Below are 25,691 nucleotides of genomic sequence, written 5' to 3' on the forward strand. Positions count from 1 at the left end.
TCTGCCTCTTTCCTGTTAATATATTCATTCAATTTGTTAATCACTTTGCCGACAAGGAGAGGTTTTCAAAGAAACAAGGTGCTGTGTAGCCAGCTCTCACTAGTGTTTGAGAGAAGTCAGATGCTTTACTATTCTGTGCGCTTTCTGAAAACTAATTCTGCCTTGTCGTTCGTGATTTCTTTCATGTCTGTTCAATGCCCATGAGAATATGATCAGCTCATGCCAGCAGAAATTTATTGAAGGTAACCTCCTTGCTGGAAGTACTAATGAAGGGCATGGTTCAGCATAACACAACTGAAGTCTGCTGCTGCTGGAGGACATGCCGCCCTCATTGCCCCAGCGCTCTCCCAGACCTCCCATGTCCTGACACTGGTATTTCTGCAGCCACGCAGTCACCCTGGCTTAGAGAGTGCCTCCAGTGCAAAGCTTGCATTTCGCAGAATCACGGACTGATTGAGATTGGCAGGGCTCTCTGAGATCATCTAGTCCCATCTCCTGCTCAAGCAGGGTCACCTAGAGCAGGTTGCCCAGGGCCTGTCCAGATGGCTGTTGAATATCTCCAAGGATACAGCATTTGTCTGTCCTGCACGCTCCAGCTACAGCAGCCCTCGGTCACGAGTTTGGGGCAGTCTCAGCGCTTCTGATTGGAGCAGGGAACATTTGATTGTAAGATGAAACTTCTGCTTTTTTGTGGGTTCTTTACAGAAGCACTGTTGGGCTCTTCACTGTCACTAGCGGAGCCATGAGGAGTTTGGTGTTTCTGTTGTGCAACTGATCTAACGTGAGCAGAAGGACGCGTGTGTGAGTGTGGTTATTGTCTGCTGCCCGCTAGAGAAAGGCTGTGCGAATGTTGCAGTAAATAATTGGGAGAAAGAAGGGAAGCTGCCAGTGTGAAGGGGAAACATATATTTACTGAATTTTGTTTCTGAAAAGTGGCCTCTGAGGACTTGGTAAATATTATGATCAGCAAGCGCAGTCAGTAAGAAATCTCTGGGTAAGGATGGTGAGAGGTTGTTAGTTGGCTGGCAGGCATATGAATGTGGAATATTCAAAACACAGTACTCAGGTCTAAACTGGTTTCTAGAAGGGTCAGGAGACCCCCCGTACGGTTGTCCAGGCTCCCTGTATCTCCCTCGCTCCTTTGGCTCTGAATCGTCAGGTATCGGCCAGGGCTGGAGGCCGGACCCTGGACAGGACGGATAGACGGCCTGGCCTGGCGTGACAGAGCTTTTGTCCCTCTGTCTGCAGAAACTCAGCACACAAAAGCAGACTGGGGGGGCATTTGGATAAATCACGTAAATGTGTCTCTTTTACAGGCACAGCCGCTCTTTCTGAGTTTAATAAATGTATTTTGGAGACAATTCAGTTCTTCAAAGAAAGTCAGGGGAAGAGCAGCAGGCCAGAGCCAGTTTCGCCCCGGGAGCCAGGGAGGGCCTGGCCGCGGGTGGCCCTTGACCCTGCGCCCTCAGCAGCCGCGAGCATAAACTGGGTTTGTCGGGTGACTGGGGGATTAAAGCTTGTACCAGCGCGGATCGACAGAAAAGGCACTCACTGATGCAGAGTCTTGACCATTTTGACCCATTTTGCTTTCTCCAAGAATTGTGGCAAACATAACACAGAGCCCAGTGACCAAAGCAAACGTCACTCTAGAAATCTTCCTTCGCAATCGCTGCTCCGCTGAGACGGGGCCCACGATAACGGGTGGCGGGCGGTGAAATGATGACGCAAAGTGCTATTCTGTGTCTCTTCCCTTTTCTTGGTATGGTATATTTTAAACATTATAACTTGTGAGACCTGTGTATTTATCAAAGCGCGCACACCATGGAGAGGAGGAAGGGGGTGACAGAGAACTGGTGGCTGGAGCTTGGCTTGGACCTTCCTATGGTCCTGGGGAGCGCGAGCATTCGCGACCACGCTGGCCCTCCTGCAGCGCGCTGGGTGCTTCTACGCCACGGCTGCTCGCAACCTGCGTCACTGGGATAGTTCAGCCACTGGGAAACGCGTCTCCAAACTTCTATTGTCTTATAAACTTGAGAATAAAAAATCTAAAGTAACAAAGGTTTGGTTTGTAGCTAATTCACTTAACTGAAATAAAACTTATCCTGTAAAGTCCAGTGGTGCTTTTTACATAGAAATGGGACAGCTTTTGGAGAACTTGCTTAGGAACACCAAATGTTTTCATACCTTGCATTAAGAATAAAAGTATTGGAGGACCTGGTCTTGCTCCATTGAAATCAGTGTCAGTTTTGCCATTGATTTCAGTGGTGTCAGGGTAAACAATCCATTTAATAATTACTCACAAACCTGAGTAAAACTTCCTATTCAGCCCTCTCTGGATCTGCAAATGAGTGTCAAATCCAGTATCGTTAATGGAGGGGGTTGCATGGCGTGTTTGCCTGCACTGACTCTGGCATCTCAGAAGGCCTTTTCCAGCCCCAGCTTTCTCTTATGAGCCCTAATGTGTGTTTTCCAAATATCTTCGATGGCAGTTAATTTATGTTTTCGTGTAAGAAATGCTTGTAATGCATGGGAAATGTCTACTTTTAGTAAGATGAATATAATTTTTCTCCCCATTTGTAGGATGGCTATTTTTCCCACCGACCGAAAGAGAAAATGCGAACAGACAGCAATAATGAAAATTCAGTCCCCAAGGACTTTGAAAATATTGATAACAGTAACTTTGCTCCCAGGACTCAGAGGCAAAAACACCAGTCTGAGCTGGTGAAAAAACCCCTTAGCAAGCAAAAGGAGCACTTGAGAAAGAAACTGGAAGAGGAAAAGGTGAAAGAGAACTCACTACTGGGGAAGAACTCAAATGAAGTGGTGCAATTCAGTGATCATCCTGGAAAAAACAGTAGCAACAACAATCTGAAGGAGATTCACAGGTCTCCCAGACAACATCATTTCAAAAAAAATGGAAACAGCTCCCCTGAACTGAGATATGACCAACCACCGAGATGCGAGATAACAGGCAAAGAGGCAGTCTCAGCCATGTCCCGGTCTAAGTCTAAGCAGTGTCGACAGGAGATTGCAGAGATATATTGTCGTCACAAGCATGGGAAGTTGATGCCGGAGAAGGTGACGCGTTTCTGTGCACTGGAGGGTAAGTTGGTAGATGGTGAAGACGAGCTGATGCAATGTCTTGGGAGAAGAATTGTATACAATTGTAATGCTCACCTGATGATAAAAATTAACTTTACTGCGGGAATTTAGAATGTACTTTTGTAGCCTGTGAAAACTGGGGAGCATCTGAAGATGTTTTAAAAGGGAATTATGCAGGTATTATAGGATTCTTGTTAGATTCCTAATGAATGTTCTTGCTACTTTTCTTCTGACAGATTTTTATTGCACAACCTTATCTAGCTGTTCTGCTGCTGCTTCTATTTCTTTTAGACAGCAGTGGCAGTTCTTAATCTACAGACACAGAAAAGCATAGTCCGGGTGTGTGTCCTATTATTCCACGCAGGAGTTTGATGCTTTTTGGGGCAAGGGAACAGCCACGGTGAATTCTGGTGTCTTCTGCTAGCTGATAAACAAATAACATTGCTGTTCTCCATATGACCATTTCTTATGTTTCTACAATGTCTGGCGCAATGGAGTCATAGCTAATAATCAGAGTCACTAAGCGTTTTGATAACAGATAATTATCAGAAGTATGTAACTTTATCTTTGGAAAAGCATGAAAAAATCCGATTTTCTGGCCCACTTCTGGTTTTAATGTTCCTCAATCAGCAAAAGGAATTTCCAGAATTACTATTGTAGAGAATCAGTTCCCACTCATAGCCTAAGCCAAGCTTTGGTTTGTTCCTTTTGGTTTCTCTGTGCAGGATATGTGAGGTATCTCATAGTTTTGCTTTTGGTTTGCATGTGTGTGATGCCGTTACTTCAGGAAGAATGCTTCATATGCCACATTTAGCTGTAAGCTTCCTCTATAGTAAAGTGCTTTTTTTTAACCATTGATCAATTGATCAAAGTAGGTATTGATCAAGAAACAGCATTACCTGCAGCAGCACTTGTTCATGCAGCAGTGCACAGTCCCCATCCTGCAACGGGTGCTTCAGCCCACGCGTGTAAGGAGGCGTTTTATGTTGTCTTTGCTGAAGATGCAGAGGGGCTTTCACAAACCAGAAAGAACAGGTCCTACGCTGAGATGGTGCAATAAACAGGCGAGCCATGGGGATTAGGGGATGTTTAGCTTCTTTCATTAGGAATACTTAGTTGCATCCTCTAACCCTCACGGTTTACCTGTTTATTGCACCACCTCAAAGCAGCGGTTACTATTGAATGGATTCAATATGGGAGCGAAAGAAGAGGAGGATGTGTGTTGCTCTTGCCTAAATTAGGAAGCTGAACTCCCTAGACAGTCAACGGCAAAAGGGAGGTGCCCAGAGGATGTTTCCAAACAAGACCATCTCTCTCTGACGGGAGACTTAGGCTTTTAATTTAGATGTTGCATATTACCATAGCGAATAGTGTGAGCATCCCATTTCTCACTCCAGTGTATCTGATTCTGTCTTTCTATTGTGTTGTATCTCTTTTGGTGGTTTTCTTCCTCTCTTATTACGGTAATACTGAAAATCATTAAACCAAGTGGCCCAAAATTGGAGATCAAAGAATTAACAGAGCAGGCAGAAGACTTGGGGCTTTGTGGAAGCAGGGAGAAGGCAAAACAAGCCAAAGGGAAGATAAAAGCAGAACAGCAGAGACCAGATCAGACATCAATGACCGGCTGAGCATCATGAGTACCCACTGGTGTTCCTGAGACCCCACTGGGGCGCCATGGGTAAAATCCACTGTCACAAGCTGTATCCGGGCTGTCCTGCCCTCTTCTTTAGCAGCAGGAAATTCAGCTGTGGTCCCGTGGGAAAGCTGATAGTGCTCAGCACCTTGCAAATGCTGTCTGACACTTTGTAGGATCAAGGACATGTCTTAATAATGTCATCAATGATAGATACCTTATATAGGGTAAATGAATCGTGTATGCACATGTGCAAGCGATATCCTGGAGAGAGGTGAAAGATGTATTGTCATTTGTGTGGGCACACATTTCAGCAATGTGCAGTTTTGCACACGCCTATGGTTTTATCACCTGCCTGGCAATCTATCTCTCTGGGTGACTGTCCAATAAAATCAGTGGCTTTAAACAGCTACCATTCTTAAAAACAGACTTCTCTCAAGAAATATTTCTCACTTCTTATTTTAAACATAGAATTACTCTCATATGCCCTACGGTCAGGATAATAACATGTAGTCTTAGAACTAAGAAAATCTTCTCTGTATAGAAGTGTCACCTTTTAATACTTGAAGCATTCCAGCATGTGTTTAAATTGCATATTGGTAAAAGATCTTCCTTTATAATGCAATATAGTAAAAGGCCCAGGAAAATGGAGAGCTACCAAGCTACCAACATGACTAGAGAAGTGGAGATGTTGTCTAATATGGTTTTATTTTAAAATATATGTGAATTTAGTACTGATGAATTATGGACATCCACCATATAAAAACACTAAGTGTAAAAAGTCTGTTGCTACAAGTTTTCAGATTAGCAGGGCCACTCCTGGATTTTCATTTAGATTTTTATTTTAGTCAGCGATGCTTGTTTAAAAAGAATAATTTGGGAATATCTTAACCTAACCAGATGGATCCTTGTGGAAAATGTTGACTTTTCTTTGCCTCAAGGTTATTGCCTCCTGCCCATGCTGACAGCTGAAGTTAACTGCTTCAGCAGCCAGATTTTCCTGGCAGGAAAATCCTGTGCACCCTGCACTAGATACAGGGTTGCTCTACAGCAAATTTGGGAGTTTTGCTCTGGGGAAGTGAACAAGCAGCAGCATGGGGACTGGGACAGGAGTGGCTTATGCAGGAGGTGCCTATGCGCAAGCATAGTGGGACATCCAAGCTCCTGAGGAGATCCAGGCTCTGAAGTCACCTTCTCAAATGTCTGCATACAGGGCTATTAAGAAAGACATGTAGGAACCACAGAAGAGTTCAGTAGGCCTCAGTGCATTCTGCAGGACTGGTCCCAGTTCAACTGTTAATCTTTCTTTGTTTTTAGGTATAATTTGGTAGGTCTCTTACATTTTACAGCCCTGTTTAAGATACGTAGCCTCAGTTTAACTGTGCCAAAGTCTAGGAAAGCACTAGATTGCCTCCTCCTCATTGCAAAATGCAAGTACTAATGGTGCGCACTCACGGATGGCTGCTCCATCTCTCGTCAAAGATGTCTTCATCAACTCCAGGTATCTCTAAAGGAGTTGAGCTTAATCAGCAAGTGTTTGTGAAATACAGACCCTCAGCTTTCGGGGAGGAAAGACACCCCATTGGCGGATTGCTGGTGATGGGGGGAGGGTCTGTATAGACTTCTTACCAATATATGCATCAAGAAAACTGTTTGTTGTTTGTCAGCAAAAGTCAGCCATCCATGGGCTCTGAGTCCAAGTATTTAGCATGCAAGTGCTATTTCTTTCAGTTTGGTTTGAAAAAAAGGTTTTCTGTCTGTTTTCAGCAGAGCTGTGAAGTTTAAATATTTATGCATTGGAGAAGCACATTTCATCCATTATCCCAATGTATAAACATGTCCCCAGTGCCATGGTTTCCATTGAGATGTCATCCAGCATTTAATCCCCTTGGATCCAGTCTTAGCTGTTCAAAGCCATGAAGTTGCTAAGTGTAGTTATCAATCATGGACATGACTCCTTCCAGCTGGATTGTCATAAATGTTAAGTGATACATTCATTTGAGTGGTTATCAACAGGAACAGGATCTTACGAGTTCTTTCTTTTTTAAGTATTTTATTATTTCCAAAGGGAAGAGGCAAAGAAAGTAACTATCTTCAGATTATAAAACAAAGGCTTGTTACAACCAACAGTATCATGTTTGCTACCTGTCTGAAATGAAGGCATTGTTTCCATGAGAATGGGAGTAGACAGGCTGCAGTCCCCTAAGGATGTTGCAGAGAGAGCGCACTGCTGAAGCAGGAAAATAGGACGTGGGAACTTACCCATTACTTGAATTGCAGAGCATGTGTAAGCCCACATTTCCACATGAGCCAGCCCTGAAGACAGGGCAGCAACACTGGGGACCAGGGGTTGGTGTCGAGGGCTTTAGGGACAGTCTTACTCAAAGTCATGTCAGAGGCAGGGCAACAGGCAGCTTGCAAGTCACTCTAGACTTTGAAGGGAGTGTTTGGGATCTACAGGAGTGTATTTTGAGGGGAATTTTTAAGAGTAAGAATGCAGTGAATGAAAATAAGGGGGGAAAAAAATGTTTTGTGCAAGGTTAGATGTGGAAAGGGCAAATCCAGTACTGCACAGATTGTGGAGAGGGAGACATCATTTTGGGGAGGCCATCCTAAATGTTCAGTTCTCTTCAAGATGAGTGATATGTGGTTGTGAGTGGACAAAGCGGTAGACTCTGTCCTTGCTGAGGCCATCTTCCATCTGGTCCCATATAGGCCACAAGCTACTTCCCCTGGTATGCCAGAGATGCATTTCTGCTCACCAAAGCTGTTGGTGGGCTTGGATCAGCTGTCTTCTTTCTCTTCCTTGGCCCTTTTCTAGGGCAGATGTACTGGAAAGAAGCAGAAGTTTAAATGCAAATTCTTGGCTCTAAAATAAGTTTCACTCTGTACCGAGATAAACCCTCCTCTGTGACAAGGCACGACTAACCCAATCTGTGCTGCGTTACCCGCCCCCAGCATCCCGTATAACCAAGGGAAGAGTACAGTTTAGGATGGTCACCATCACTCCAACTGCTGAGATCACTGCTCAGATTGTTGGTCCAGACAGTACGCTGTCACTTATGTGACTCCACACAGGTATATGCATATTAAAGTTGTGACTTTTGTTTGCCGATCTTCCTTTTGTGAAGAAGAATGTGCAGCTTCTGACCCACCAGCTGAGTTCAGCCCTTGCATTCCCAGCTTTTCACTCCCATGTGGATCAGGGCAGTTGGCAGTTCAGAGTCTCTTGACCTGAAAGTTTGCCAGATACGCAGCCCGGTTCCTCCTTAGTCACTGGCACCGGGCCCATGAGTCATCCTAGGCATGGTGCCAAATGGTATCTAAATCACTCATTCTCAGGGCCGACTTCTCCAGGCTGCCATGTCCCCAAGGGAGGCTCTGGCTTAATCCTTATCATTAATTACCAAACTGGGTTTATGCTTGACCCAGATCTGTGGCCCTGGATACACCAAAATATATTTAACATTTTTTTGAGGACTCTTCTAACATGTAGTTCTAGCTAAAGAAAAGCACCTAGAAAAGCAGAGAGCCTCAAGTGAACCTGATTTATTTCACTTTAGTTCTTCTGTTGTCTTTTCTTCATTTATAAATCAAACAGGTTTTCTGCTACCTTCATCCCTGTGGAGTAAACCCAACTCATAAATAAAGTAGAAAAATAATCAAGCTGCCCTGATTCCACATCATTCATCAGCACTGAAAGAGTTCCTTACAGATTAGACTGCTTTCTGCCTGGTTTCTTATTGATGGTAATGCTGCTCTGTTGCACTGAAGCAAGAGATTTCAGTCTGCCATAGGCTGCTAGGGAGAAAATGTTCCAGTTTGTTTTAGAAAGCACAGCCTTCTTTTGGTTTTTAAACTGAGAGAAAAGGGCTCTAGAGTTCTGTTTACTGAATAATACACACAGGTAATAGCAATCTGTGTGTCTATAATGTTGGTATCTGAATACTTCAAAGTACTCAATAGAAGGAGGTGTAATTTGCAGGAGGAGAGAGGATAAGGCACAAAGAGAGATAAGCCAAATACAGGGTGGAGCAGAGCAGTTCCTCAAAGCATGCAAATGAGAGAATTTGCTAAATAGTTTTAAAATAATGGGAGCTGTAACTAAGCAAATACAGAATGTCGCCCACTGAATGTGTATTTGTGTGAATCTTTGAGTTATGCACACAGTGACAAATAAATCTGTGGCTTTGTTTAGCTTTCACAATTTCAACAGTGCACTCTTGGTTTCATTGGATTTGATCTAAATACTAAAGAACAATGGGCCCATAATTTGTCTTTTCTTCCTGATTTCAGGCTTCCTGATTACATTGGCTGCTACTTCTTTTCTGTACCTTTAATCTGTTAGCCAGTGTGACAGAAGGACTGTGGTGAGCTATATGTACACTGCTTAAGAAGCATGTAAGAGCTACTGCACGTGCAGACCAGACAACATTTTAATTTGCTGCACCACAGATGACTCTGGTTGCAATAAATTTACTGTGAGTAGACTAATTACAAAATAACTCTAATTGAGTAGTTATCAGTGAACAACATCCTGTGGAACAAAACTGTGTACAATTAATAGCATTTAAGCTATGCATTACTGTTCTGTGGAACACTAAGATGTAATTACACCATGTACCATGTCTGTTCTGAAAATTCTGTTTCCAGCACTTTTTTCTTTCTAAAGAGTAGTTTCAAGACTCAGTACTTGTATTTTAGGCTTATGAAATAAGTGGTCTGAATCTCCTCTCCCCTTACATTTGTGTGACAGAGAACCAATTCTAGTAAAATCAGTGAAGCTGTGGCATGGTAAAGAGAAAAATGAGATCCCAGGAAGAATATGTGGTGCTAGTGATTCTCAGAATAGCTTTTATTATAGCCACATATGCAAGGTTTGATAGTTAAAATATGACTGAGTAAAGAAAACATATACTTCATTGTTTGGGCTGAAGATGGCCTTACCCATCATATGGGTGGGATGTGGAGGTATATCTTTGTGATGAAAATGCATACAGATGCTAGGAGCCATGGTGCACACAGACTCCCATGGCCTGCCGGATTTGGATGCAGGCATCATGCGATGGGGCCGCCTGTGTTTCTGGTGGGCCCCTGGTGCTCTCTGGTTGTTTGAAGAGAGTAACGATGCTGCCAAACCACCTCACCCTGCTCACAGCTGAAATGTTTGCAGGGAAGAGGGCCCAATAAATGAATTCTCCTCAGAAACTGGGTCCAGCCAGCAGGTCAGAAACTGGTGTCTGTCTTTATGGAAGGAATATCTGCATACATCTTGCAAAGAGAAGGGAGCTGACATTGCTAGAAGTGTCCTTGCAGCATCCCGAAACGGGGCAGGATTGTTTTGCTATCTTCCTGTATCTGTTGCCAGAGACACAGCTGCAGCGTTTCAAGGAGAGGAGATGGGCCCAGCTAGAAGATGGGTGAGCATGTGGCAATGGAGGGGGGAAGGATTCTGCCCACAAAAAGAAAGCCCTGACTCTGTCTACACTGTCTAGTATCAGCTTTTCTTATATGAGAAAAAACTCAGTGAGGAGAAAGCATGGGTAACTATTGGGTGTCTGTACCAATTAATCCTTCTGTCTGAATACAGACAATTCCTGGGACATCTGCAAGTGTACAAGTGGTGAAGTGAGAGCAGACCGAGGTCCCACTGCTTCCCACATGGTGCTGTCACTGTCCAGCCCTCTGTGGCTTTGGCGCTGCAGAGTTTGTCTCTGACAGGCCAGGACAGCAAACAGGAGGAAGAACATCTCGGCAAATTGCACCTTAAGGAAGTGCTCAGAGCAACACATGAAGCAAAAAAGGGAGGGCAGAAAGAGCTGAAAAACTTATGGTCAGCAACCCTAGTTCCCACCAAACCAGTCTTTTAGCAAAATGCTATCGTCTTATAGAGCACTTGAGGGGGAGCAAGTGTGGGAGAGGATAACGACTAAGTGTGTCCGAGCTATAACCCTCCTGGGAAAAGAGCATGAGGGTAGCAGAAGCTTAGTCAATATTTTGATAAAGATTACAGTGTATGTACAGAGATGAAAGAAAAATGCTTGAGTGATTACTAATGCTCCCCTGTGATCCTGAAACATGTGTGGAGAGAGGGGGGAAAAAAAGAGCCAAATGTAACTACAACTAGAGGAAAATGGTTGGTGCAATGGTATGAGCTGGCAGGGTTTGAAAAAAGGCTGCCCTGTGGTAGAACTTGAGAGCCATACTGGCAATATGTTTCTTTTCACATAAAATAGGTGTTGGGCCTCAGGAGTGGACTCACTACAGTGATGTTAGTGGGAAGACCTTTAAATGGAAATACAGCATCTTAATTCATCTATTTTTGTTCAGTGCTAAGCAGGGAGCTTTGCAATGTAAATGCATGGTAGTACTGAACTAATCTTGAAGAAAGGTTGGAAGAGCAGCCTTAATGTTGCATCCTTTTCTATTTTGACTTTGTAACCATAACAAAACTACATTAGAGTACTGTTGTTACATACTAAGTGTAAACAGGTAACACCAACTTCCTGATTTGCACTTCATTTTAGGCACCAAGGACCTGAGGAGCTTGCTGAGGCTGACTTGCCAGAAATTCAGCCCTGCCTTTCTAACCATTGCACTCTGAGTAATGGGCAAGTAATACTGGGTTTTCACAGGAGTCCATATTTTCTGTACTATTACTCTGAGAACAGGGAGGAATGTTGCATCCCAGAAATCCCATGCTAACTGTGGCTCAAGGGAGCGACAGTTTGTTTTTGAGTCAGTGGCATTGACTGCATTTCTTTTAAAAGAATCAGGGGAAAAAGGAAAGTCTTGACAATTAATTTTCTTCTTCTGGGCTGGGGCGAAGAATTTTCCTCTTTGTGGCTTCTTGAAACTGATGCCTTAACTATTTACAGCGTTTGCAAGATTAGGAATATAGTTTAAGGGAATGTACCCCCTTTCAGACAGGTTTTTGAAGGGGTACATTTATTTGATGTATTTCAGGAGTCGCTGGGCTTTATGAGACCAGCAGTTGTTTTGTAGTGACTTTCCTGGGAAATGAGAAAGAAGCTTAAGGGAGCTACTCTCAATTAAAATGCCATGTCTAGGCATGAAGCCAATCTGACAGGAGGTTAATACCATTTTAAGACTCCAAACCGTAATTTAGCTGTTTCTGTCTCAAGTATTTCTTACACAGAGTGTAGTTTTAAAACATCAGGCTTTTTTTCATCCCAGGTAATCATGACATATATAGAAAAAGTGAATGACAAGAATTTGTAGCTGAACAACCTTGGAAAAGATTTTGAAATTGCTCAACATATATTTCGTCTTCCAATAAATGCTCATCTTTGATAGTTTGAGAGAGTGTTAAAAGTGAATAGGCTGATTCCCCTCTCTCACTATTGTAATATCCTTGAAATGTCACTGATTAATCATCTAGTGGTATCAGAGAAGTTATTTCTGATTGACACCTTTGTAAGGAAGAACAGAACACTCCCACCTCCCAATATATCTTCTTTTATCACTATCAGGCTTTAATACACATTAAAGTATAAAGTATTCCATTTACAATCTTACTAACAAATTGTTCCTGGCAAGATCTTGGTTAAAGTACTGACGGAAAAGTCAGTGGCAAAAGTCCATCATTTTCTTTCTCTCATTATCTCATTAGACTCCAGGGAGGCGAAAGAATTTTTCAGTCTCTTCTCCTAGAGTTGGTTGAAGCCAGATCATAACAACCATTTTTTACATTAGGTGCTTTCTTTTCAGTTCTTTTCCAGTGGATGTCACCATGAGAATGGTGGGATTTTTAAGCCAACAAATAGAATTATACTGCAGAAAGATCATTGTCAATTAATTCAAACTCTGTGGTTTACTGAAAATAATTTGAGTAATGATTGTAAATGCTTTAAAATAATAAAATTCATAGGATTTGTTTGGCAAGACTTGATCACTTGTTGCCTTTAAAACAGAATCTTCTCCATATTGCTGTTCTGATGGCACCACAAATTCTTCTGCTGGCAGTGCTGCCGTGATAATTTTGGCCATATTCCAGTGGTCATATTCCCCCACCACATCACCTTCCATTATGCTCTTACAACACTTGTGGGAGTTAAAAGGTTTAAACAAAGGCCCTTCTACCTGTTAAAGACCTGCCCCGTCTAGACTGATGAGAGTGGGTAGATTTGTAGAGAAGCATTGTCAGTGGGTGATACATATTAAGCTTGTCAGGAAGCCTATAAAGACTTGATTCAGACCTGGGCTCAACTTTCCTGTTCATCCTTACTGCCTGTACACTGGATCTCACACAGGATGTGTTTTGCAGGGACTGTATGGTTCTCCAGGCAATAAAACTCAGCAAAAAATTCAACTTGCACATTTTTATTAAAGGCAGTATGGATGCCACCTTAGAGTTACGCAAGGAGTTCAGAAACAAGCCTGTGTCCCCATGAATCAAAAGCTTTTATGTAGATACCAACATCTTGAGCTTGCTTTGTTCCCTAAACAATCACTATTGTGGAAAATAGAAATTCTTACAGAAGGTCTCCTTTCTGACCTCTGTCATGTTGATCTGTTTGGCACCAGCTTTTAAGGTCTGAAAATGGAATCTCTGTGATACCATAAAGATACCAAACCATTTTTGCATGGATCAACTCAAAGCTTATCTACAGAGCTCATCTTCCATTTTCTTCCTAATTCTTGCAGTTGCAAATGTGCAGTTGTTCACATTAATGACCATTTGTCCTTGAGACATGCTTGTCTTCAACACTTGCAGGTCTTGTCAAAGAACACCATGAAACAAAGCTGTGTGTCAAAATGCTTTTTCTACAATCTAATTGCAAATCACACCAGTGAACTGAAATTCAAGACAGCCCTTCATGTAAAACTACTGAACTGAAGTTCAAGACAGTCCTTCGTGTAACTAGAATATAATTGCTTACATCATTCTCTTTGTTGCGTGGTCAATGCTTTTGTTTTATGAAGACTTTCTTGCCCAAATTAACAAAATGTTTTGTTACAGTCTTGATTTATTTTTATAACTCATTAAAACTTTTAAAAGAAACACTTTGCCAGTGAGAATACACCTTTGTGACTAGCTGAAAATTGGAGCTCAAGCAGTCTCGCTGCTTACTCATCTGTGTTTTTAATTCGAAATGAAGGTTTCTATCCAGCCAATGGATATTATCATGCAGTGGAGTATTTTAAACCATGCTACTTTTAGACTGAAAGCTGCTGTGTATGTTGTGTATCACTGTGTTTCATAGAGCCTGACAGTAGCATGACTAGCTAGAACCATACATTTCCATGTTCTCCATCTATTTGTGGGCTGTGATTCATTCTGGGTAATTTACTGAATAGTAGGGAGGAAAAGTGAATTTTAAAAGAGAAATTTACTGCAGTATATGTTTTAGCGATTTGTACTTTCTCTCTTCTATGGGATCTAGGTATAGGGGCTCTGAAAGAATTCCACTAACTAAATTTCTGTACCTTTAAGTCTCTAAATATCTTTGAAGACCTAGCCCAAAGTCATTCTCTATGTCTGAGAGAGTGAGTCATGGTCTTTGGTTATTCAAAAATATTTTAAGGAATACTCCTTTACAAAAAGAAAAACTGAACAGGAGAACCAAGCTTGGCTCTGTTGCCCACCTTACCCCAGTAAGCAAATGGCTAAATGAGGGGCAGGGTAGCTACAGAGATTAATTGAGAATAAGGTTTTTCCAAGACCATAATGCGCATTGTGTTTGCCAAGCCACAGCAGAGGGAGGCTGTGTGGAGCTGATGTGTAATTTTGAACAATTTTACCATTTTCTGCCAGGAGATGAAGGCAAACCCAAGATTCCCATGAAATATTAAAAGCAAAGTGGGCTAGAAGTTTAGCTGATGTATGTTGCACTAGCTTTGATGACCTCATTTTAAAAATGTCCCTTTTCAGTAACTAAAACCTGCTCCAGTATTTTTTTCTCACCCTGTAGTGTAAGAAAGATAATTTTGAACATTTTATCATGAATCGCAAGGTGGTTTTTTTTCTCAGTCTCACTATTAAGTCTCTGCTCCTTCCACAGGAGTCTAGAACATACGGATTCACTGATGTCATTTTGACTGCAGATTGCTTTACCTATCTAAAATTTCAGGTGGCAATAAAAATAACACAACTTGGAAAGAGACTTTTATTTAGGAGTTGTCTGTTTTTGCTGGCTTGTTGTTCATTAGCTAATGTCAGAACAAAGGGTACTTTATTTAATGAAGGGCAGTACCTCTTGACTGCTCAAAAGTCTAAGTTTCAACCTCCGATTATAAGTTTGCCAACCAATGTTGGCTTCATTCCATGAGTCCATCAAGGCAGAGCTCATTTTTACTTTTCATACTAGGATTTCTTCAAGAGTCTAAATGAGTAAAGTACCCAAATCCTTTCCATTTCCGGGAGAATCGCAACTGCTATCTTTAGGTATCCAGTCTAATTCCAGTGGGATATGATGAGACATCACCCTTGGTGATTTCCTTTGGCATTGGATCAAGAACTTAATGCATTGGTCTTAATAAGGTTTATCAATGAACCTTAAAATCTCTCTATGCACCTCTATCTGTAATTTTAAGATTACCAAGGACAAAGAAGACAGTTTTGCTCCAGCAGGAGCTAGCAAAGATGAAGAAGAGAAGAGATGTTCAGGACTGGAGATTTGTCTCTTACCTGTCAATGGAAGTTTATGGTCCTAAGCAAAGCGTATCTATCCAGTATTTTGGGAGCAAGAACAGTTTTGTAGCAGTTCTGATTTTGGAAATGTTCTACCAGCAGAGCTTTGAGAAGCAAGCAGGAGAATCATTTCTGTCAGGTTCCCAAGAGACACTGTGAGGAGACTTCAGACATCTCTGGCATTTTTTCGCTCAGTCAGTGAAAAAAAACACTATTCAAACTTATCCACTACATGGATCTCCTTGATGACAAATCCTGTTAAATTCATCTTCATCCTTTACTCTGGGAAGGGTGAAATTAACACACAGGTTCCCACATTTTCATTTCTCTGTCATTTATAGCTGTATGTATGCATAATTGGCAAACATGGAGATGGGATCATCTCTGCATCTTGATGTTTCTTTTTTATCACTGAAAATTGCAAAAATTAGGGAAGAAATAAGAGGAAAATTAGAGAGTCCCAATGCAAGCTTGAAATGGCTCAGAGAATTATACTGGAATTTGTCCAAGCAGAAATCTCATTTAGGAGAGGAAAAAAAAAAAAAAAAAAAAAAGATGATTCTCCTGTTGTCCCTATGAAGGAAGAATATATTTTTCAAAGTCTACTTATTAGATTATCACCTGGGGATGCGATTACTGACAGAAATCATTAGAGAGCTCCTGACTAAAGAGTGACAGCAAGACAGTGCTCCACTGTGGCGTATCATAAAAACAAGCACATAAACACTCAAAAATAAGCACCAGATTAGCACATGGAGACTTGGGTTTCGTTCCTTGATACGTCACAGGTTTGTCAGGACACCTTGGGCGACTTGTGCCATCTCTCTCAAGTACAGACCAGGGATAAAAAGGCACTCAACTCCTTTGCAAATATATGCAGATAGCATATGGCATTATTGTTGTTATCTTGATATTTAAGTAGATTTTACAACCTGCTTATCAAAAAACATGGAAATAATTTTGTATTAAAATAATAGTAACCTTTTCTGAGTCTTCTAAAAGAGTTTGAAGCCTTAAGCTGAACAAATGTCTCTTAGGGAAGAGACCGGTAACAGAGTTTCTGTGAAGTCGCTTAATGTGAGCTTTCAAATCGATAGCTCTGCCACTGACCCGCCGAGGTTTTGTGGGGGTGGCGGCAGGCAAGGGAGCCCGTGCAGCCTTCAGTGAATTCAGTGCCGTATCGCTGGCAGCGGTTTTTGGGCTTTGCACCACAGCTGTGCCCAAATGTGAAACCAGAGCAGAGGCTTTCTGCCATGTTTCCCCTCCGTTTTTCTCTCCGGCTCTGCAGCTTCAGTGTGTTGCAGGGACTCGCTAGCGATGGCTGTTGGTTGCAAGACGTGCAAACTATCGAGTGGGTCCCCTGATTACTTTTGCATTAGAGGCCTGGGAGAAGCACGGTAGTAGCTTTCTCTCTTGATTCAGTAGCTATTAACTTGTCTGATATTTATGTACCAAAACAAATCCATCTCCTGTGTTTCAGAAAGGCTAGACGTAGCTTTGTTTTTGAGTACCATATATTTCTAAGACTGCTCTGTATTGTATTTGGTTTCCATAGTAAATTTCCTAAGGTAAAATGACAAAACAATAATTTTTCATTATGAATCAGCTATCTATGAAAGATTTGATTTAGGTCTGAATTTATTACCCTGTGGAATTGAAGTCAATATTTAACATAATGTCAGCTATCTTGATATTAGAAAATTTTAATGGCCATGCAATTTTATTCAATGATGAAGTTATTCCAGTTGTGTAGTGTATGTCTAGCAATTTGATGTGTGGAGCCTTGAGATGAAAATTGGATAAACATGGAAAATGGTGATTGATTGGTGGAAGGTTGCAATAATGTCTGCCTTGATATACCCTTTAATGTTAAATTATTTATCTAATGCAATCTCCTACACTTTTAGAAGTCTTTAAGTTGGCATTAAATTGATGTTTAAATCTTCACAGTCAGAAAGGCCTCATAACTCAAGCTGATAAATATCTTCTAACATATCAGGAGGAATAATGATCCATCTTAATATCTAAGAGTAGGAAAGATATTATATTTTTGCTATGAATCCCTGTAGAAGGATTGAGCCGTAAACTAGAAGGATTAAGATTAGGAGACAGAAAGAAATATTAGAAAGAAAAAATAAAGTAGTAATTTGTCTTGGGAATTGAGTGCAAATCCTATTTGCCTTGAAAGGTGAGTAAAAATGCTCATGGTGACTGAGCAGAATCAGGTTAGTTTGTGTTCACAAGCTGACTCTCCTGGGAGGGGGCACGCAGATCCTTCCAGAGGGCTGCTGGCCCCTTCCTGGAGGAAAAGAGAAGGGCCACAAATATTTTGGCTGCCAAGATGCATCAAGCATATACTGCAGATGATTAAGCCAACTTTTGACTGATTGGTACTTGGAGTATAGGAAATAAATGGCGGATCAGTGGGATATGAGCACACAGCCTTGGAGAAGCTGGAAACAAGACCACAGGATGGCACTGGGAAATGGCCCTCAGAGAGGGCCAATCTGGTTAAGATTGATCAAATCTTAAATGGTCATCAAAAAGGCCCTACGTACCGTGCAAGCCTTATCTAGAGTTTACCTGGCTATGGACATTGTAATTTTATATTGCATTGTCCAGAAAACATAGTGAGGACCTGGGCTTTCTATGTAGAAGGCAGATGATGGAATCAGTAAGTACAGCTGAAGCTGCTCTTTTTCTGTCTATGTACCAGTTGAAACACTGGAAAGAAATACTACGCACAGTCAATCAGAAAAAATAAAGTCCTTGTTGAGACAATAGCTAAACATAGTGAAGACTGAGGAGCAGAGGATCAGTATAGTATGTGCAGCAAGCAGACATGAAGAGCAAATGGGCTGCATTGCTTTGACAAGTGATGCGCGGTACCCTGTAGGGAAACCTTTCCTGATCTGCTGAAGAGAAATCCGGAAGAAGCTCTCGTCAGTGGAAAGTGTAGTTTCCTTTCTGATTTGCTCTCAGCTAAAGATTCAGAAACTCAGTCATAGATTTTAAATGAGGAGGTGTTCTTGAATTCATTGAATATTAGAAGACTTGTTTTTTGAGGTGGAGATGAAAAAAATTATCCAATGGACAAATAGCATCTCCAAGTGAGTTTTCATCTTCAAGCATTACAAATTTCTTTCAACCTATATGTAAAACTATCTAGCTGAAATAGCACAAAGTTGCCCCCAGTAAAGCTTCAAAACTTAGTGAGTTTGTCCAAAATTAAAGCAAAACATGGAAACCTGGCATCCCCCATGAATGCATTACAAGGCTGATGAAACTTATTTCATCATTTGCATAAATCTTGAGTAGAAATAATTGAGATTTGACAGTTTTTTCTTCATATCTTAGCTGAGAACTGAAAATGATAATTTTTAGCTGGCCTAAATTGGTGGAGCTTCATTTGGATAAACCAGTGAACCTGACTGACACTGCAGCTTTTCTAAAATGCCATCATATTCCTTTTTAACTGTGCTGAGGCAAAATGCAGAAGATCTTACGTGTCTTCAGATTAATTGGATTAAGCTAGAATGAGAATTGCATAATGCTACACAGCAGGCGCTTAACATCCCTAAAACATCAGGCTTCAAGGAGTTCAGGCTCCCTACGTGGACTTGTTTATTGCTTTGAACACGCAGATACACTTTTATGATTCATAATCATCTATAGAGAAAGTTAACTGTTGTTTAAAATGCTCTGTTGGGAAGACTCAGTAGTTATTAGTTAATAATGAATCAGTACAGCAAAAAAAAAGCGGGTAAAGATGCAGTTAGAAGTATTGGTAGGTGTCTGCATCCTTCAAAATTGTATTTATGTCTCTCATTTCCCAAGGGTTAGTTCATCAGTGTGGATTTGCTCTAGGGTTTTTACGGCTCTTCATAAGCCGTGCAGTTTCTTTATAAAATGCTGAATGATGCATGAATATGACCATTAATTAAAAGTAAATCTAAATGTGTCTAATACGAAAAGCACATTAGCATGTGGGTAAGTTAAGAGCTATAAACGGACTCTTGAAATGAATTCATGCAAGAAACCTGTCAAGGATTCATGAGGACATGAATCGAACACTCAGTAACATCTTTGAAATGCACTAAATTTAAGGCTACGAACTATAAAAAGGGGGGAAAAAAACCTTTGAACTGCTATTATATGTTTACTAAAGGGAATTAGTAATGGAAGTATGTAGCTTAACTAACTAATGAGGTTTATAGACAATGGTGTCTCCACTTTATTACAGTGCCAGTGAGGATTAACACCATGAAAGTCAACGTAAACCTGGTGCAAGTCAAATTAGAATCAGACCAAGTGACCACTACTTATTTTGAAAAGAAAGTTGATATGAACTACTTGGAGGTTTACTATACCCACTGCTGGCCATCATAGTTCCACCTCTGTCCCAGCGGGGCAGGGCAGTAATATAGGCTAAGCAATGAATTTTATCTCCATTCCTCAGAGTTGAACTCTATTTAGCAATATTTTGTTCACATTTTACTTTCATGCTGATTACCACATTTGTAATGCATCCTATTTTTGTGTGGTAATTGGTAGTCTAGAAAACTTACTTGGTGTGCAAGATTTAATATTAGTTCCTGCTGTCATGCTGATAATGAATTAGCTTTTTGGACTCTATCATATGTTCTCAGCAGGCACATATGTAATTAAAATGAACACACATTGGGTTTCATATTAACATGCAAATCTGCCTGTGGCAAAAGGTCTGTGTTCCTCTGGGACTGTATACTAAGGCAACGTAATTGTAGTGTTAGGTATAATTGTTTATTTTAAAGTATTTCTTCATTTAGCATAATATTAACCCTTTCCATGCAACTTGGCTTCTGCATCTAAGCCAAATATTTGAAGAGTGATTTTATTATAATAAAAGGGCTGCCAACACAACAGGCATCCTATTTCAGATGTTGACTTTTACTCTGTGAAAGTTGTTCTGTTGAACACTAAACATTTGGTGTCATAACACATTGAATTGGTTAACTTAAACAGTTATTTCAGAATTGGAAGTTTTTTACATTAAGATGGTACTTGCTGTAAAAGTAAGGTCATAGTAGTAAGCAAACTGCTTTTTATGCTTTTTTTCATATTTGAAAGAATATTCTGAATCATTCTAAAAGATTTCCTTCTAAGGAGAGACATTTTCAGTCCTGAGTGCTGTCTTACGGGTGTATTTTTGCTGGGTTTCTTTTTTTAACATTGAAGTTTAGTGGTAATGTTAAAACTTCTTTCAACTAATGATAAAGTGAAAAAAAAGACTTTTTCCTGACTCTAGAAATAAATACTCAAACTGATTAGATAGGAAGACAATTCAACTGCGCTTTTTAAAATGAGGTTACAGCAAAAACAGCTGAGTTGTAAAATGTGGCATGGGCAGAATCCACTGAAGAATCACGACTTTGCCTGGGGAAAAATAAGAAAGTTGTACACCGTTGAAAACTCTTCTAAGCATGCTCAACGGGCCAGTTCATCGTTATTTTTAACTGTATTAATTAGGCCTACAATCTTTGAGTGCTTCAAGTGAGTGTGGCAGGACAGAAGCTCTCAGGTTTCAGGAGGGCGGCGTTACTGAGACACAGGCTCAGGATGCTCAGAAACAACCTAGTTTGACCGTGGGCCCGTGTCGCTGGCTTTTGCCCTGGCAGTCTTGCTGTGTGACAGAGGAAAAGGGGCCGAGAAGGGGGTCTGGAGGCATGCACCACTCTCCTTTAAGTAATAACGCATTGGGAGTGAGTTTGAACAGATTCTTGATAATTCTCTTAATGGCAAAATAAAGATACTGGAAAAGAAATGATATTTCAATGAAATTGCAGTTCAGTCATGTTTGAGTCTTTCAGCAAAAATGTGGGATTGTTAAGGAAGCTCCAAGTTAATCTGCGTTTATATAGATCAAGACTTGCTAGGAGCTGAGCTGTGAGCAAACTGAGCAGAGTTTGGCTCAGACGTGCTAATTCTCTTTTGATACCAATTTTACACTGTTGATTTCAGATGGGTGACTCCTGCTTCGTAGCGGGAGATGGACTGAAATGAATTTGGCAGAAGAACTAAAATGTCATATCTATCCTTATAATTAAAATCCTTCCTTGTTTTTTTAACTTTTAAGCTGTAAGAACTTCCTGATAGCCCGTAGCCAGCCAGAAGTGTTTGCAGCAGCAGGAGCAAACACTGCCTATAGTTGGAGCCCTTGATAATTCCTATTTCTTTGGTGTTGTGGTTTTGCACTTGTCTGTATTTTGGGATGGGGGTTATGATCCTTGCTGATCCGACCCTTGCCGATGGAATTGCAATGTATTATAGTGGATAGTTACTATTATTTGCGACAAACCTGTTGGTGCTTTTTCCCTGTCACTCTTCCCCCCTCTTCTCTTCTTGCTAAGGATGTGCAGAGTATTAACTGCTGGAAGGACTGGCTTCACTTCGCCTCTGCGCTGCTTTATGTGCTGCTGTTGGGGTACTGCGCGCTCGAGGGCTGCGGAGCCCTTCCCCGCAGAACTGCAGGTAGCTTTAACCGGCTGCCAGCCAGGGAGTCTTGCAGTTGTTACTGCTCTGCTCTGCCAATGTTTCTTATTTTCCCTGGTCTCTTTTTTAAATAAACATGTCATTTTACAGGCTGTGAGATGTTTCTTACGTTTCACACTTTTTCATCTCCTAAATTAGTTTTGCTTAGCAGTTTTGCCACCAGTTGGTGATTTTTCAGTCCCAGTTTACCATAAAAGCCGAGCTGTGAATGAATTGTTTAGTTTGAGCTCCTCACTGGGGCCCCATTCCCCTCTCTTAGAGGAGAAGGAACTGAATTACAACGGAACACAAACTTTTTTTTTTAAGCCTGCTCTTGTTACAGGGTGGTCAGATATGTCGTGTATGAGCAATTAGGTGGCAGGAAAAAAAAAAATTATATTGGAAGCTGATACTACTGAATTGCATCTGGAGTTTCAACACACTCACTTTGCCTAATTTAAATGCATAACTACTTGGACTTGTGCCTGTTTCATACTATGCTGCGCTGGGTACGGAAGGTATTCCTAGAGATTCACACCAACAGATCGTGCTTACTGCTGCCAAACTCTCCAAGTTCAGCAGCATGGCTGCAGTTGCAGTCCTGAAGCTCCACGCAAGCAGACCTGCCGCGAAGCCTATGCCAGGGCACACGCAGCCCTGCCAGAGCTGTGACATCCGTCTCACCCGCGGGCGGTGGCAAATGACTCCTCTGGGCTGCCATGTGCCCTGGTGTTAAGGCAATGCCTCTGACGGCATAATGTGAAGTGGGCAGCTCCAAAACAGGAAGGCATCCTTCAACATACCCTGCGGAACAGGGCTAAAATAATTTTAGAATATAATACCCACTATTATTTTTGTCCTTAGAAAAGGTCAGCATTAAAATTTTTGTTTTAAACACTGTGCAGCCATTCATCATTTGCAGTACAGAAGGGACTCTTCTCTGAGTTACTGCCTGAGCAGCTGCTCAGCATCAAAGGACATCCTAGCCTTGTTAAAATCTGTGGGAAATTTATAAACCCAGTTTATACATTATGGTTTCATTGTTACAAGAATATATTTCACATACAAACTCACCCCAGTTGCTTTTAGCAGGAGCCAGTAATTCCTTTAGTCAATAAAATGACATTTTCTGCATGTTGTTTTTTAAAACAAACTGATATGTCTAGCGAAATACAGAAAAATCATTTTGTTTTGGTTTTTTGAGCATTTTCCTTTGCTGGCAATTTGCTTTTCCATTGTTTTCCTCTGGTGATATGCTAATGAGCTCCTTTTATGCTTTGATGGAGTAATAGAGTAAAAATGCTTTATCACAGCAACAAGAGTACACTTTTTCTCTCTATTCTTTGCCCATAAACATAAGTGTGAATATACATCCCTGTGAAAAACAATCCAGATAATTTTCATGAGAATGTTTAAGAAGTCAGGCTAAGAGAAGCTGGAACTGGTAGTGATTTGTGCCTTGCTTGTGAATAGCTTGTTGTATTAGGGGTTGTTTGCCCGTTGGTCCAAGGGGATGAAACCTCAGTAGCGTCGTAAGGACAATGTCCATATCCACCTGCTAAGGCTTTACTCCACTTATTACCAGTGTTTCTAAGTAATCTGCTATTCAGATGTGAAATATGGAGTTAAAATTGTGTGTTCAGTTTCTCATGCGTATTTAATTATATATGTTTATGAATGCAAGAGATTTTAATATTTAAAAGCCATCTTCTGTATGGCGAGTTTCTGCAATTGCTGGGAATACGCACCATGAATAACGTGTTATAGCCCGCGCGTTCGCTGGTAACTCGGCGTACATAGCTGGAGGCAGTGTGGTGCCAGACAGGTTGCTGTTCATCTGCGGAGGAGGGTGGAGAGCAGAGCAGGAAAGCCGAGCCGGCGTTGCACCGCGCTCTCCTAACTGGGTGTTTCACTTGCGCAGAACAGATCACAAGGAAGCGTAGCGTTTCCGATATGATTTTCAAGGCACCCTAATTGGATTAGAGGGATTGTATTAAAGATCTGTCGACTGTGAAATGTTTAGGATTATTGCTCAATGATTTTCTTCTTAAACCATCTTCACTAATCCCCCTTGATCAGCAACAGCTCCTGGAGAGAATTCCCGTCAGGAACAGGGCACGGCACTGCCCATCCTGTCTCCAGCAAGGCGCCTCAGCTCTTACTACCCAGCAGACAGACTGAAGTCCTCAGTTCTCTGATAGCTTGTACAGCTTCAAATTTTTTGTTTAGGTTGATCCAAAGCACTTGACACTTCTTGTAACTAGTGTTTGGGTCCTCCAAAAATGCCCTTATTTCCCTCCTGAATGTTCTCCGCATGAACAGACGCTTTTCCAACGCCAGGGTGGTCTGTGCACGAATTAACATCCATCTATTTCTCCTGTACTTTGACCTGTGGGGATAAGATAAAACATAGCTGAAGTAGTGTGGTGCCATTTATTATTCAAATGTTATTGTAACTTAGCATACCATGGACCATAATCTTTTGAAGTCTGCCAAAAGAACCAGTGTTAATTGCTTACAGCAGAATGTATTTGCTGTTGGTAATGTCACAACATAATTATATTCTATTTCTCTCTCTGACAAGTAATATACTAAAAGAAAATTGGTCCTCTTTTTCTTCTGTGTTGAGTAAGATTATTCACGCTACCCTTCAAGTACTGCGCATGGTAGCAAGCTTTTTTGAAGTACAAAAACTAATCAATGATAAAATAGTTCATATGTTACTATTCAGACAGACAAATAAAAGGTGCTTCATACAGGGAGCATGAAGCAGGCAAGGTAAGGTTTTGTACTACTTTGGAAATTTAAATTGCACAGAATTAGTTGATTTAATGCACATAATACAGTGAAAAGCAAAATGATTGTATAGATGAATGCCAATATTAAAGGCCCAGATCTTTGGAAAGTATTTAGCCTGCTAATTCCTGTCTAATGGTTCCCATTCAGTTAGCTTCTGCTCATCAAAAGGTCTTGGTCACCTACGTAGCCTTTAAAGGGTTGGTGACAAGCTGAGGAGCTTTAAGCAAAAAGAGTGGAAATGTGGGAGTCTCGCGAGGAGCATCGGCTGGACGGAGCTGTGTGACCTGCAGAGCTCGAGCCAGCACCGCTAGCGCGGAAGCCAAAGTCTGCGTATTTATGGTACATGGATCTGATGTCTCTTGCATCCTTTATTACCACAATATGAGATTCTTAAAAGTACTGAGCTTTGTCCCAGTTCTGCAGCTTTTGAAGTCCTTAAAGCTTAACTCAAATGGGGGCAGAATCAGCAAAGCCTGAAAGCTTTGGCACGTATCTGCCGGTACATGTGCTATTTATTTTTGGTCTTTTTTACAAACCTATTATGAAATTCCTATTAATTTCACTTACAATGCAACTAATATCAGCTAAAATATAAGTCTAAACTTTTACAACATATTACAACACGTGGACACACGGAACAGGTTTGCAAGTTTACTTTAGCTTTTGTAAATATCAATTCTCTTTGTTCTCAGTATTTGACTAGACCTTTTTAAATCAGCAGCGTAAAATAGCTGGAAGGGTCTTCATTTTCTTTGTCTGTTCCCACCATTGCGTTCATGACTGTCTTGGGCACAGAGTATAGGCAGACCCTGGCCTTCAAATTCTGAATCCAAAAAAATAGGAGAGAGATGTAATGGGAATCTCAAAGGAAGGACTAATTTTGCTTTAGCAGACTGGATCCTCGTGTGGTATGAATTAACTTGGTCCTGCTGATTTCACTGAAGTTGCTCTGGCCACGCACCAACTGATTAAGATGATTAATTGTTCATT

The 25,691-nt window shown here is 41.2% G+C and overlaps 1 protein-coding gene across 1 annotated transcript in view; it reads left to right on the forward strand.

Annotated features, from left to right (window-relative positions):
• The window catches only part of XYLT1 (xylosyltransferase 1), a 221,350-nt gene that overhangs the window by 113,610 nt on the left and 82,049 nt on the right, over positions 1-25,691 (forward strand). The window contains exon 2 of the mRNA XM_067306545.1: positions 2,581-3,103. Within this exon, the coding sequence (XP_067162646.1) occupies positions 2,581-3,103 (523 nt within the window). The remainder of the gene's footprint in view (positions 1-2,580; positions 3,104-25,691) is intronic.

Source organism: Apteryx mantelli, chromosome 16 (genome assembly GCF_036417845.1).
Source record: "Apteryx mantelli isolate bAptMan1 chromosome 16, bAptMan1.hap1, whole genome shotgun sequence".
NCBI classification, from domain to species: Eukaryota; Metazoa; Chordata; class Aves; order Apterygiformes; family Apterygidae; genus Apteryx; species Apteryx mantelli.